This window comes from Coregonus clupeaformis, chromosome 33 (assembly GCF_020615455.1).
Source record: "Coregonus clupeaformis isolate EN_2021a chromosome 33, ASM2061545v1, whole genome shotgun sequence".
Classification (NCBI taxonomy): domain Eukaryota; kingdom Metazoa; phylum Chordata; class Actinopteri; order Salmoniformes; family Salmonidae; genus Coregonus; species Coregonus clupeaformis.
Window position 1 is genome coordinate 3325169 of NC_059224.1, and position 14480 is coordinate 3339648.

Genomic DNA, 14480 nt, shown 5'->3' on the forward strand with positions numbered 1-14480 from the left:
CCGGCTCAGGCAGTACCCCTGCATGCTTTACTGTGTTGTGTAAAGTTTCTTCCCTTGGCCAAATACTCAGCTACTGCATCTTCTACTATCCAATATGCTAGCGTGTACTGCCTTTTCATTTTGAATGTCTATATAATAACCAAACATCGCCATTACTCACAAACTTTTCTGTCCAGTAGTACCATAATACAACGTATTGGTCTGATGCGTTGCTGTGGTGTGATGGTCCCTGTTTTCCTATGCTAACTCCGTGCAGGACCAGGGCCAAGGCTGGTTAAGGCTATAGGACCACGGCTGAGGGAATTATAGGCCGTTCTCTAAGCAGGGGTTGTAGGGGAGTAGATGGGCTGTAGCTGGACGTACTCCCTGCAGGAAATTAAAAGCTGGAGCTACTTCCTTCAGACTCCCTGTACCCTCTCATCTGCTGCCAGTGGGCTAATGAATAGCAAACCATTAGTCTTCAGCTTCCTTCTTCCCCTTGTGTTTATATAAGGCACTCACCTTCGTACCGAGACCATAGCATCAGCCTGTAGCTTGATGTTATATACAGGTATATTAAAGAGGCCACATTCAGTTAAGCATCTGGATCCACTTTGTACTGCTACAAAGTGCGGTGGAAGTGGAATGCTGTATTTAGTGACTGTGTGATACCAGAGGCATACCTGTCCTAACACCACTTTGGGATTCTAGATGCAACAATTTGAAAAGTCAGCCAACTGTCGTTTCTATGTTGTGAATAACCACTCCTTGAGTCTGAAGCTAGTTGCTAAACGCCCTGCATTAAATGGTATAAATAGAAGTCCATACATGTGTTTATCATTTTCAAACAGTACAGTACTGGCAGGCGTTTGGCTTACCTCTCAAAGGAACGAATGGGGAACTAGAAATGAGTTCCACAACAAGCATGGTCGTCAACCGTCACACATGCTGAGCTGCCAACGTGGCCAATGGCAGTGTTATTTTGGAAACGTTGGTCTGAGGTATTCAAAACACTTTCCATGCTTCAGTCGTCTCCTTATAATGAGAGGAAAAACAAATGGGATCCACAAGCCAAAGAGGGTCTGTGAGAGTTCAAGAGACTGCCGTTCGGTTTCTGAAACACACCTCTCCTCTGTCGCCATATGAAGACGCAGACGACGACGTTGGTGATTAGATCTGAGGGTTAGGCATTTGACTGACGAGGTAGTGAATGATACGATGCTTTGACTTTCTCCACTTGAACATGTCATATCTTCAACTTGCACTGGGGTTCCTACTGTTTTCTTCTACTGTAGACTATGAGGAAATATGTAGATTAAGAGCAGTATGGATGACATATTGTGTCCTTTCTTTGTCTTCCACAATAGAACACTTAGAATCCACAATAAAACACTTAGAATCCACAATAGAACACTTAGAATCCACAATAGAACACTTAGAATCCACAACAGAACACTTAGAATCCACAATAGAACACTTAGAATAAGATTATAAAAACTCGAGAGGTGGTACTCGTACTTTCTGTGAAACTGATGAGAATTAACTGAATGAACTAGAGATGAATGCTGGAAGACACTGATGAACTATGCTATGATATCTTTTATTTTGAATAATGGAAAGTTACAGAATATCTGGTATCTAATGATTATGAACCTTATCTTTCTCTGCAGGGGGGATTCTTTCCAAATCTAAACAAAGTGTACTTTCAAGTCAAATGCAATTTTCCAATGGTATAGGATCAAACGTTCTGTTCTGGCAGCAGGTCCAAGGAATGTAGATCCTCTATTGCCCTGGCTTGAATTTGAATGTTGTTTGATACACTGGTTGGAGACCAATGTAAAGGTAGAGATTCCTCATCTTATCCCATTCAATGTATTGCAGATGAGTTATTTATGACAGTCTGGCCACTCGATTTGAGCCTTTGAGTTGGCCAATAAGAGGATTCCTGACAGCGATGAGCCACGTGACCTGTGAACCCTGAGCGAACTGCACCTGGTGAACCCAAACAGGAAGTGGAATATTATTGGAGGAAAAGTTAACTCGGTTCAACCTGGTTCAAACCGAGTGGCCAGACTGTCATAAATAACTTACAGAATGCGTCCCAAATGGTACCCTATTCCCTTTATAGTGCACTACTTTTGACCAGGGCCCCTATATAGTGCATTATATAGGGAGTAGGGTGCATTTGGAACGCGACCACAGTAAAGCTTCCCTTATTGGCCAAAGCTCTCAATAAAGCCCATTGTTCTGCCTCATAAGGCCTGACATAATCTGTATTTAGCAGACACCTCTTATCCAGGGTGACATACAGGAGTAATTAGGGTTAAGTGCCTTGCTCAATGGAACATGGAAAGGTTTATCACCTAGTCGTTCAGGGATTCGAACCAGCAACCTTTCGGTTACTGGTCCAATGCTCTTAACCGCTAGGTTACCTGCTACGGGGATTGTAGCATTCAAGGCTTTTGTTTTGTAGCCATGATATAAAGTAATTCTGGTGCATCACAAGTCATCACAATACAGTCACTTCATCAACTATTATCTTGAAAAGTTCTACAAACAAATGTGCAATTGGCAACACGTGTCAAAGGAAGTGGGATCAAATTGGGGGGGGGGGCTTCTATCTTTATGCAGTGCTGTTATATAATTACATACGCTGACAAAGACCAACTGTGTTCTAATAATGTATAATGAGTGTTGGGAGGAGGGGAGGAGGGGAGGAGGGGAGGAGGGGAGGAGGGGAGGCCACTGTATATGAGTTGTCCAAGGTCAAATGTTCCTTTCATTTGGAATTATTCAGAAAGTATTCACACGCAATCACACCCCTTGACTTTTTCCACATTTTGTTGTGTTACAGCCTGAATTTGAAATGTATTGAATTTAGATTTATATGCCACTGGCCTGCACACAATACCCCATAATGTCAAAGTGGAATTATGTTTTTTTTTTTTATGAACAAATAAATTACAAATTAAAAGCTGAGATGTCTTGAGTCAAAACATATTCAACCCCTTTGTTATGGCAAGCCTAAATAAGTTCAGGAGCAAAGATGTGCTCAACAAGTCACATAATAAGTTGCATGGACTATGTGTGCAATAATAGTGTTTAACATGATTTTTGAATTACTACCTCATCTCTGTACCCCACACATACAATTCTCTGTAAGGTCCCTCAGTTGAGCAGTGAATTTCAAACACAGATTCAACCACAAAGACCAGGGAGGTTTTCAAATGCCACGCAAAGGAGGGCACCTATTGGTCGATGGGTAAAAAAAAGCAGACATTGAATATCCCTTTGAGCATTATGAAGTTATTAATTACACTTTGGATGGTGTATCATTACACCCAGTCACTACAAAGATACAGGCGTCCTTCCTAAATCAGTTGCCGGAGAGGAAGGAAATCGCTCAGGTATTTCACCATGAGGTGACTTTAAAACAGTTACAGAGTTGAATGGCTGTGATAAGAGAAAACTAAGGATGGATCAACAACATTGTTGATTACCTAATTGACAAAGTGAAAAGAAGGAAGCCTGTACAGAATACAAATATTCCAAAACATGCATCCTGTTTGCAACAAGGTACTTCACTAATACTGCTTGAAATTTGGCAAAGCAATTCACTTTTTGTCCTGAATACAAAGTCTTATGTTTGGTGTAAATACAATACACACTCCATATTTTCAAGCATGGTGGTGGCTAGATCATGTTATGGGTATGCTTGTTATCATTAAGGACTAGGGAGTTTTTCAGGATAAAAAAGAAATGGAATGGAGCTAAGCACAGGCAAGATCCTAGAGGAAAACCTGGTTCAGTCTGCTTTCCACAGACACTGGGAGGTGAATTCACCTTTCAGCAGAACAATAACCTAAAACACAAGGCCAAATCTACACTGGAGTTGCTTACCAAGACGACAGTGAATGTTCCTGATTGGCCGAGTTACAGTTTTGACTTAAATCTGCTTGAAAATCTATGGCAAGACCTGAAAATGGTTGTCTAGCAATGATCAACAACCAATTTGACATAGTTTTAAGAATTTTGAGTAGAACAATGCACAAATATCGTACAATCCAGGTGTCCGAAGAAATACCCAGTTGTAATCGCTGCTAAAGGTGAGTCTAACATGAATTGACTGAGTGGTGTGAATACTTATGTAAATGAGATATTTCTGTATTTCATTTCAAATAAATTCGCTAACATTTCTAAAAAACATGTTTTTACTTTGTCATTATGGGGTATTGTGTGTAGATGGGTAAAAACCAATATGTTATCCATTTTGAATTCAGGCTGTAACACAACAAAATGTGGAGAGGTATGAACTGAGGGCTTGGCATGTAATACTTTTATTGACCAGGGAGTGCACTTCTTCACCCTTACCCCCACAACAGGGTAAACCAACCAGAGAGCTATAGAAGGTCCACTAATTTTTGGATATATTTATATTATATATATATTTTTTTATATTTTAGTCATTTAGCAGACGCTCTTATCCAGAGCGACTTACAGTTAGTGCATACATTATTTTTTTTATACTGGCCCCCCGTGGGAAACGAACCCACAACCCTGGCTTTGAAAACGCCATGCTCTACCAACTGAGCTACATCCCTGCCGGCCATTCCCTCCCCTACCCTGGACAACGCTGGGCCAATTGTGCGCCGCCCCATGGGTCTCCCGGTCGTGGCCAGCTACGACAGAGCCTGGACCAAAGGATGGTGACCTTTGATCCAGTAGCCAAATGTAGACCCCCAGTTAAGGCCCATTGTTGCTTCCTTGTACTCATACTTACAGTTTGAGACTTGAGATTATTTCTAATTTACAGATTATTTGATAATGGGGGAGTTCCTCTGTCCAAAATGGTTGGTGTTTGCATGCAGTTGGCCTAGCCAAGACAGTTTGTAAGCTGTAGGCTATTGCGACACCACACTATACACCTGATGACCACACGTTATTGTGGATGTTTTTCTGAACAGATCTCTCCTCACAGAGGTGTCAAATCCTGCCTCCTAACCTTTGTGTGTCATGCGTGGATATCAATGGGAAATGTAGCAAATACTTTGGAGGAACATTTTCATGGGTCCATATTGTATTTTAAGCCTGGATTCACTCTATACCGCCTCTGTATTTCACACAGTATATAGGCTATTTCTCCTATTTCTCTTAAGTTGCTATATTGATGTCAATTGGAAATTCTGCAAAACTGGAAGCCAGGATTCACTCCACACTGCCTGTGCATTTATTTTTTTACTGCTGGACAAGTTGATATACCATCTGTTTACTCTGTTTAGGCGATGTGGCAGTGCTTCTATCGCAGGACCAGTAGACCGGTGGTCTGAAATATGGACCATGCCTCTGTCCCAAATGGTACCCTATTCCCTAAATAGAGCAAATAGTTCTGGTCAAAAGTAGTGCACTGCATAGGGAATAGGGCTCTGGTCAAAAGTAGTGCACTGAATAGGGTGCCATTTGGGATGCACACCGTGGCTCTGGGAGAATACCGTGCTGAGGGGGTTGAGAGGCTGTTTTTTCAACCTATTCCTCTTGAGAAAACTAGTCTCCAACAAAACATTGACATACACATGCAGAAGTTACATTCATGTCTGTACAGGAGATTAATCAATCACTCAGCACCACAAAGAGAGACAACTTGGGAGGTTTCCAATCTGTCCATGCTAACAGTGACTTTCAATGTTCTTTAAACAGATCAAGGCTAGGAACAGAGTACCATGATACATTCCTCATGCGCCCCCGAAGGATGGCATGTGTGTCTTTAACAGGGACAGAGAAGACAGTATATATACACAGACCTATTTAAACAGGGGCCTAACATTTACTTTGAGGCAGATATCTGGGCTTCTGTTGATGTTCATGGTGGTGCCTGGATGTGTTCTGCATGTGCACTTTTAGCTGACTTTGCTGCACAGCCAATGTCCATACACAATATTTAGAGTTTATAAAAAAGTGTTTTATGCAGTATATATTTAAGCAATAAGGCCAGAGGGGGGTGTGGTATATGGCCAATATACCACGGCTATGGGCTGTTCTTATGCACGACGCAATGCGGAATGCCTGGATACGGCCCTTAGCCGGTGGTATATTGGACAAATACCACAAACCCCCGAGGTGCCTTACTGCTATTATAAACTGGTTACCAACGTAATTAGAGCAGTAAAAATAAATGTTTTGTCATACCCGTGGTATACGTTCTGATATAACACGGCTGTCAGCCAATCAGCATTCAGGGCTCGAACCACCCATTATATATTATAGAATATGAGATAAGTAGTGTGCAGTCAAGAATAGACATTGTTTGAGGACAATGTAATGGGTGCATTGTGGTTCATCGACTCGGTCAAAGACTTGGTAGTGAACACATACAGACTGAGAGTGGATTTGAACAACTATTTATTGTTTCCGAAGTATGTAACAAAATAATTGCTATGGATAATAACAGTTTATTTTATTTTATTGTACAACTAAGTAAAAATGTTTACAGACAACAAGCATCACTAAATTGTACAAAAAAAGAAGGGTAAAAATAACGATAAAACTGAAAACCTAAAAGTAAATACGATAAAGAACAGATCATCCTCACATCAGTGTGCAAACCGTTTATACATACAGATACGCCCCCTTCACCAGGCAGCGAATCCTGATAAATTATTTAAATAGCATTTATCTACACACACAAATCGACCACTCACACACAGAACAGCACAGACAAAACAAAACAGAATAATAATTTATTCATTAAAAAGAGCACTGGACAAAGGACATACATGAAAGCAAAAATTCAAATATATATATATATATATATATATAAAAAAAAACTAAAATGTTACTGTTTTTACTGCAGGGGGGTGTAGGATGGGGGGATTTCTGTTTTGAAAATAAAAGTAATACTATTTACAGACCTGTGCTACAGTAGCAATACGATGTTGATCAATTTGTATTCTGTAAGCATACAATGAAAAAAGTACTTTTTTGTTTGATCAAATTAATTATACAACAGCAATGAGGTAATATTTGTAGATCAAAGGGTTCCTTTGTTTTTCATCTCTCTCAGAAGAAAAGGTCACACAGGTCACATACATACCATACTGATTCAGGAGTATTGGCTCTAACCATGGCTGGATTACATTCCCTATAATGGCTTCCTTACAGGGAGGGAGAGGGGAGAGTAGAATCCCACATCGGACACCAAAGACACCAGTCTGACTTGACTCATTGTCAGTTTACACCTGGAACACTGGGGGGGGGGAATCTCTCACTTTCTCAAAGTATTTTAATTGTTTGGTACCTACACTGTAGGCAAGAGTTAATCAATTAAATGTCAAACGTGAAGCCTCTAAAGATGAGGGAGATCCCCCCCTTGTTCAATGTTTCTAATCGTAATCAAAATGGTATATTTTTAGATTTGGAAAATAAATACATACTGAATATTTGTAACATTTAATGTTAAAAATGGCACAAGTCTTAATGGACAGACTGCCTTGGATTTACTGGCGCTGGAAATGCCCTTTATTCTACATGGCGCTCCAAGATGGTCGCTCCCATGTCATTTCTGCAATGCCAAGATGGTCGCTCCCATGTCATTTCTGCAATGCCAAGATGGTCGCTCCCATGTCATTTCTGCAATGCCAAGATGGTCGCTCCCATGTCATTTCTGCAATGCCAAGATGGTCGCTCCCATGTCATTTCTGCAATGCTAAGATGGTCGCTCCCATGTCATTTCTGCAATGCCAAGATGGTCGCTCCCATGTCATTTCTGCAATGCCAAGATGGTCGCTCCCATGTCATTTCTGCAATGCCAAGATGGTCGCTCCCATGTCATTTCTGCAATGCCAAGATGGTCGCTCCCATGTCATTTCTGCAATGCCAAGATGGTCGCTCCTATGTCATTTCTGCAATGCCAAGATGGTCGCTCCTATGTCATTTCTGCAATGCCAAGATGGTCGCTCCCATGTCATTTCTGCAATGCCAAGATGGTCGCTCCCATGTCATTTCTGCAATGCCAAGATGGTCGCTCCCATGTCATTTCTGCAATGCCAAGATGGTCGCTCCCATGTCATTTCTGCAATGCCAAGATGGTCGCTCCCATGTCATTTCTGCAATGCCAAGATGGTCGCTCCCATGTCATTTCTGCAATGCTAAGATGGTCGCTCCCATGTAATTTCTGCAATGCCAAGATGGTCGCTAACATCTTACCCTGAGTAATACTATGTTCAATTTCAACTGAACGATATCAATCTAATGCCAGCCATAAAAGCCTACAAGCAATCCTGTATTTGACATTTTAATTTCGGTTTGTTTTCTTTAAGTCTCTGAAACACCTTTCTCTAAGGGTTTGCATATAGATGGGTAAAAGGAAGCAGTATCTTTCTTCTTATTTTAACACATAAACATACGTACATACATCCACACAAAGTTATTGTCCCTCCATATCTTGTTGTTACGAAGCTGATTTTCAATGGCCAAAAGCCCTTTCCTTACAAAACTTAAAGTGAAAAAAGTCTTATTGCTTTCTTCCTCCTCTGAGCCAAAAAAACACTTCCTCAGAGTCGTATCGTTCAGAATCTACATCCGGGTAGATCTGTTTTTATGAACAGACTATTACATAGTCTTTCTTTGGGACGTCCATTCCAGAAAAAGAGAGATGGATAGAAAGAGAGATAGAGAGAGATGTAAAGGTTTGGAAGTGCATAGTCGTCTATGGGGAGCCTCTCCTGCACAGAGCTGAATGAGGTCTTTAAAATCAGAGAGAGATCGGCCGGTCGGTGTCGTCGGTTGGTAACGTTGGTTGGTAACATCGGTCGGTGTCCCACTCAGGCAAAGCAAAGGGGCAATTTTTTTCGGCTTTACCTGCTCTGGGTGGGTAGGAGGGGCTTTCTGATCCTTGACTGGCAGTCAGCCGGATGGTTCTCTGTCCAAACCAGTGTCAATTTACCCGGAGGCTGACCATACCAGGCCCTCCCCCCCTCGGTCCCACCAGTGTGCGTGCCGCAGTAGAAAGAGTAGCAGAAAAAAACCAGTCCCTGGACTTTTCATCTGAATACATATTGTTCATATTTATACGGAAAGGTGCATTGTTCCAAGAACTTCTTGCTCCGTGCAATTATGCATCTGGAAAGAAAATCACAAAGGACACAGGGTTAAGCATTAAGTTAGGAGAAAGCGTTAAGTTGTGGTTAGGTCCTTCACATAGGCCTATTGTGAAAGAAATGTCACTAAACAATTGTTGTTGGTGTTATAGTGAGACATATAAAGTTCCATGTTCCTTACCTCTGCATTCGTACTTGAGGTCTGAGAAGTATACCATCTCTTGCGAGAAGACGAAGAGACCTAGTCTTCCGCCTGCGTACGTCTTGTCGTATATGCTCCCAGAATCGGCCATGATCTTCTTCCCCTCGTACATGACCACTCTGAAACAAAGATGCAATAGTAAGATATGTGAGATAATCTACGTTACGATACAAACACAGCCATTGTGGAAAGTCTATATGAAAGTTTGACCAACGCTCTCCAAGGAGTAAAAGGTTTTAAGTCCAGTAAGTCATGGGGTTTGTGTAGACGTTCTCAATCTCATAAATCTCCACCAGGCCAAGGCTTCAGTGTTTACCTGATGTGTCCTGTTCTTGGTCTGTGGATCAGGTGCCATCTGTAGGCTGTGAAGTCTTTCCAGCCAACGTTCTTAGGATCATGCCAAAGAGTCTTCACCTACAGAAGAAAGGAGACACATAGGGTTAGTGTTAGACTGCATAGTCGCCCTCCCTAAGGTTTTTCCCTGTGTGTGTGGGTGTCTTTGCACATGTGTGTGTGTATATATATATGTTCAGGACGATAGGAGTCATTCTTTACCTGTCCTGAGGTGTTGCCCGTGTGCCAGAGAGCGTTCCTGAGGTGCTCTCCAGGTCCGGTAGTAGAGTTGACCACCTTGATGGACAGTCCTGAGTATCCCTGAGCCTTGGTGGGTTTGTTGTTCCAGTAGGTCTGTGTGATCTGCTTCCACATCACCACGTAGAACCTGGAGCTGGACTGGTAGCCGAACACAAAGCCGGCGTAGTCGTCATCTCTCTCCGTGTTGATGAAGAAGGTACCACTGAAGTCCACAGAGTTGAACTCATCAAAACCTGGGAATGGGAAACGAGAAGATGTCAGTGAGAGGATGGTATTTTTAGTTAGGGTTGGGTCATTTTGAGATGTCCCAAAGCATAACATTGTTCAATCAATCAAGCCATCCACCCACCCACCAATCAGCCAACTAACCAATCAATCCACTCACCCACCCACCCAACCAACCAACCAACCAATCCACTCACCAACAGCAATGCCAGGGTCACAGTTCACGGTCTGGACCAGCTCTTTGCCCTGATGTCTGACCACCCAGTTGGGGTCGATCTGGGATGTTCCCTTGGGGTCCAGGGGAACCATCTGGAACTTCCTGAAGTCCGTCTCGCTGATGTCAAAGTTCTCCGGACACACGTCGTAGATGTCAGGCACGTTGTCTTGGTCAAAGTCGTCTTTGCAAGCGTCTCCACGACCATCACCTGGAAGAGATAGAAGACTTGATAAATGACATGTCTTAGCAGTAAGAAGATTAACACTGATATCATGCAAGTCCATGGTCATCAACCCTGGTCTTGAAGAGCTACATGATGCAAAGTTTTTTGTTATAGGCAAGCACTAACCAAACTGATTCAAGTAACCACCTAATTGTTAAAACCACTGATCAGTTGAATAGGGTGCTAAACTCTGAAGATTATGCCTAAGATTTCAGTCTATATTTCACTTAAGATTTAATCTCTTCTAGATCCACTTACCATCGGAGTCGAGCTGGTCAGGGTTGAAGGCCAGTCTGCAGTTGTCTTTCTCATCTGGGATCCCGTCATTATCATCATCGTGGTCGCAGGCATCTCCCTTTCCGTCTTTGTCATGGTCAGCCTGGTTAGCGTTGGGGATGTAGGGGCAGTTGTCCAGGTTGTTCTGGTGGCCGTCTTCATCGATGTCCTGGTTGCTGTCACACTTATCTCCCACACGGTCGTCATCAGAGTCAACCTGTAGAGGTAAATGGAGATGGACGTTAGCATGCTAGCTAATGTTAGCGGTTACAACACATTAGATCCACCTGTTGGTGGAGATCACTTTAAAATCTGGTGAGTTAACCCTAGACACTGATATGGGATAAGTGCTGTGTTCCTCTCCTAGTTGGGTGAGGTCTCATTAGACACTGATCTAGGATCAGTTTTGTGCTTTCTAAACTAATGGTAGAGGTTTAAGAAATGGGGAAGGTGGCCTCCCGAGTGGCGCAGCGGTCTAAGACACTGCATCGCAGTGTTAAAGGCGTTACTACAGACCCGGGTTCATTCCCGGGCTGTGCCACAACCCATAGGCCGGCGCACAATTGGCCCGGTGTCATCCGGGTTAGGGGAGGCTTTACTTGGCTCATCGCGCTCTAGGGACTCCTTTTGGTGGGCCAGGTGCCTGCAGGCTGACCCCGGTCTCCAGTTGAATGGTGTTTCCTCTGACACATTGGTGGGCTGGCTTCTGGGTTAAGCTGGGGGTGTTAAGGAGCGCGTTTAGGCGTATCATGTTTCGGAGGACGCATGACTCCACCTTCGCCTTTCCCGAGCACGTTGGGGAGTTTCAGTGATGAGACAAGATCGAAATTGGGGGGAAAAATACAAAATGTAAATGTAAATAATGGGGAAGGTGAGTTGATCCTAGATCTGTGCCTACGGGCAACTAACGGTAGCGATTATGATGACACTTGCTCCCAGATGCTCATTTTATTTCCAGCTGTACCAGCCGTTCAACCAATCATCTCTTCAATATCTCCTCCTCCTCCTCCTCCCCCTATCCTCCTCCTCCTCCCCCTCTCCTCAGAAACAAAGAAAGAAAGAAAGAAAGAAAGAAAGAAAGAAAGAAAGAAAGAAAGAAAGAAAGAAAGAAAGAAAGAAAGAAAGAAAGAAAGAAAGAAAGAAAGAAAGAAGGGAGGGAGGGAGGGAGGGAGGGAGGGAGGGAGGGAGGGAGGGAGGGAGGGAGGGAGGGAGGAAAAAATGCATTAGGGAGGGGAGGGAGGACTGGAGGGAGGACTGGCGGGAGGGATTGGATTTGTTTAAATTCCCATTTCCCCCCTAGCTGAATCCCATTGTTAGATGAGTCTAGTGAAAAAGTCTAGTGAAAAAGTCTAGTGATACAGTCTAGTGTGATACAGTCTAGTGATACAGTCTAGTGTGATACAGTCTAGTGAAACAGTCTAGTGATACAGTCTAGTGATACCGTCTAGTGAAACAGTCTAGTGATACAGTCTAGTGATATAGTCTAGTGATACAGTCTAGTGAAACAGTCTAGTGATACAGTCTAGTGATACAGTCTAGTGAAACAGTCTAGTGATACAGTCTAGTGATACCGTCTAGTGAAACAGTCTAGTGATACAGTCTAGTGATATAGTCTAGTGATACAGTCTAGTGAAACAGTCTAGTGATACAGTCTAGTGATACAGTCTAGTGAAACAGTCTAGTGTCTTACAGTCTAGTGAAGCAGTCTAGTGATATAGTCTATTGATACAGTCTATTGTGAAACAGTCTGATGATACAGTCTAGTGAAACAGTCTAGTGATACAATCTAGTGATACAATCTAGTGATACAGTCTACTGATATAGTCTAGTGATACAGTCTAGTGATACAGTCTAGTGATACAGCCTAGTGATACAGTCTAGTGATACAGTCTAGTGATATAGTCTAGTGATACAGTCTAGTGATACAGTCTAGTGAAACAGTCTAGTGATACAGTCTAGTGATATAGTCTAGTGATACAGTCTAGTGAAATAGTCTAGTGTGAAACAGTCTGGTGATACAGTCTAGTGATACAATCTAGTGATACAGTCTAGTGATACAGTCTAGTGATATAGTCTAGTGTGATACAGTCTAGTGATACAGTCTGGTGATACAGTCTAGTGATACAGTCTAGTGATACAGTCTACTGATACAGTCTAGTGATATAGTCTAGTGATACAGTCTAGTGATACAGTCTAGTGAAGCAGTCTAGTGATACAGTCTAGTGATACAGTCTAGTGATACAGTCTAGTGAAGCAGTCTAGTGATACAGTCTAGTGATACAGTCTAGTGATACAGTCTAGTGTGAAACAGTCTGGTGATACAGTCTAGTGATACAATCTAGTGATACAGTCTAGTGATACAGTCTAGTGATACAGTCTAGTGTGATACAGTCTAGTGATACAGTCTAGTGATACAGTCTAGTGTGAAACAGTCTGGTGATACAGTCTAGTGATACAGTCTAGTGATACAGTCTAGTGAAACAGTCTAGTGATACAGTCTAGTGATACAGTCTAGTGAAACAGTCTAGTGATATAGTCTAGTGAAACAGTCTAGTGATACAGTCTAGTGAAACAGTCTAGTGATACAGTCTAGTGATTTAGTCTAGTGATATAGTCTAGTGATAAAGTCTAGTGTGAAACAGTCTGGTGATACAGTCTAGTGATACAGTCTAGTGATATAGTCTAGTGAACAGTCTAGTGAAATAGTCTAGTGAAACAGTCTAGTGATACAGTCTAGTGTGATACAGTCTAGTGATACAGTCTAGTGATACAGTCTAGTGATACAGTCTAGTGATACAGTCTAGTGAAACAGTTTAGTGATATAGTCTAGTGAAACAGTCTAGTGATACAGTCTAGTGAAACAGTCTAGTGATACAGTCTAGTGATACAGTCTAGTGATACAGTCTAGCGATACAGTCTAGTGATACAGTTAGTGATACAGTCTAGTGATACAGTCTAGTGATACAGTCTAGTGTGAAACAGTCTAGTGAAACAGTCTAGTGATATAGTCTAGCGATATAGTCTAGTGATACAGTCTAGTGATACAGTCTAGTGAAACAGTCTAGTGATATAGTCTAGCGATATAGTCTAGTGATACAGTATAGTGATACAGTCTAGTGATACAGTCTAGTGATACAGTCTAGTGATATAGTCTAGTGATACAGTCTAGTGTGAAACAGTCTAGTGAAACAGTCTAGTGATATAGTCTAGTGATATAGTCTAGTGAAACAGTCTAGTGATACAGTCTAGTGAAACAGTCTAGTGATACAGTCTAGTGAAACAGTCTAGTGATACAGTCTAGTGATTTAGTCTAGTGATACAGTCTAGTGATACAGTCTAGTGATACAGTCTAGTGATATAGTCTAGTGGTACAGTCTAGTGAAACAGTCTAGTGATACAGTCTAGTGAAACAGTCTAGTGATACAGTCTAGTGATACAGTCTAGTGAAACAGTCTAGTGATACAGTCTAGTGATACTATCTAGTGATACAGTCTAGTGAAACAGTCTAGTGATACAGTCTAGTGATACAATCTAGTGAAACAGTCTAGTGATACAGTCTAGTGATACAGTCTAGTGAAACAGTCTAGTGATACAGTCTAGTGAAACAGTCTAGTGATACAGTCTAGTGATACAGTCTAGCGATATAGTCTAGTGATACAGTCTAGTGAAACA

General features: G+C 42.1%; 1 protein-coding gene across 1 annotated transcript in view; it reads right to left on the reverse strand.

Moving 5' to 3' along the window:
* Positions 1-6413: 6413 nt before the first annotated feature.
* Positions 6414-14480, reverse strand: part of thbs1b (thrombospondin 1b) — a 20730-nt gene continuing 12663 nt past the window's right edge. Inside the window, exons 17-22 of the mRNA XM_041860004.2 lie at positions 10791-11025; positions 10290-10517; positions 9829-10100; positions 9590-9687; positions 9253-9392; positions 6414-9093 (exon numbers count right to left, since the gene is read on the reverse strand). Of these exons, the coding sequence (XP_041715938.1) occupies positions 9086-9093; positions 9253-9392; positions 9590-9687; positions 9829-10100; positions 10290-10517; positions 10791-11025 (981 nt within the window). The 3' untranslated portion in view covers positions 6414-9085. The remainder of the gene's footprint in view (positions 9094-9252; positions 9393-9589; positions 9688-9828; positions 10101-10289; positions 10518-10790; positions 11026-14480) is intronic.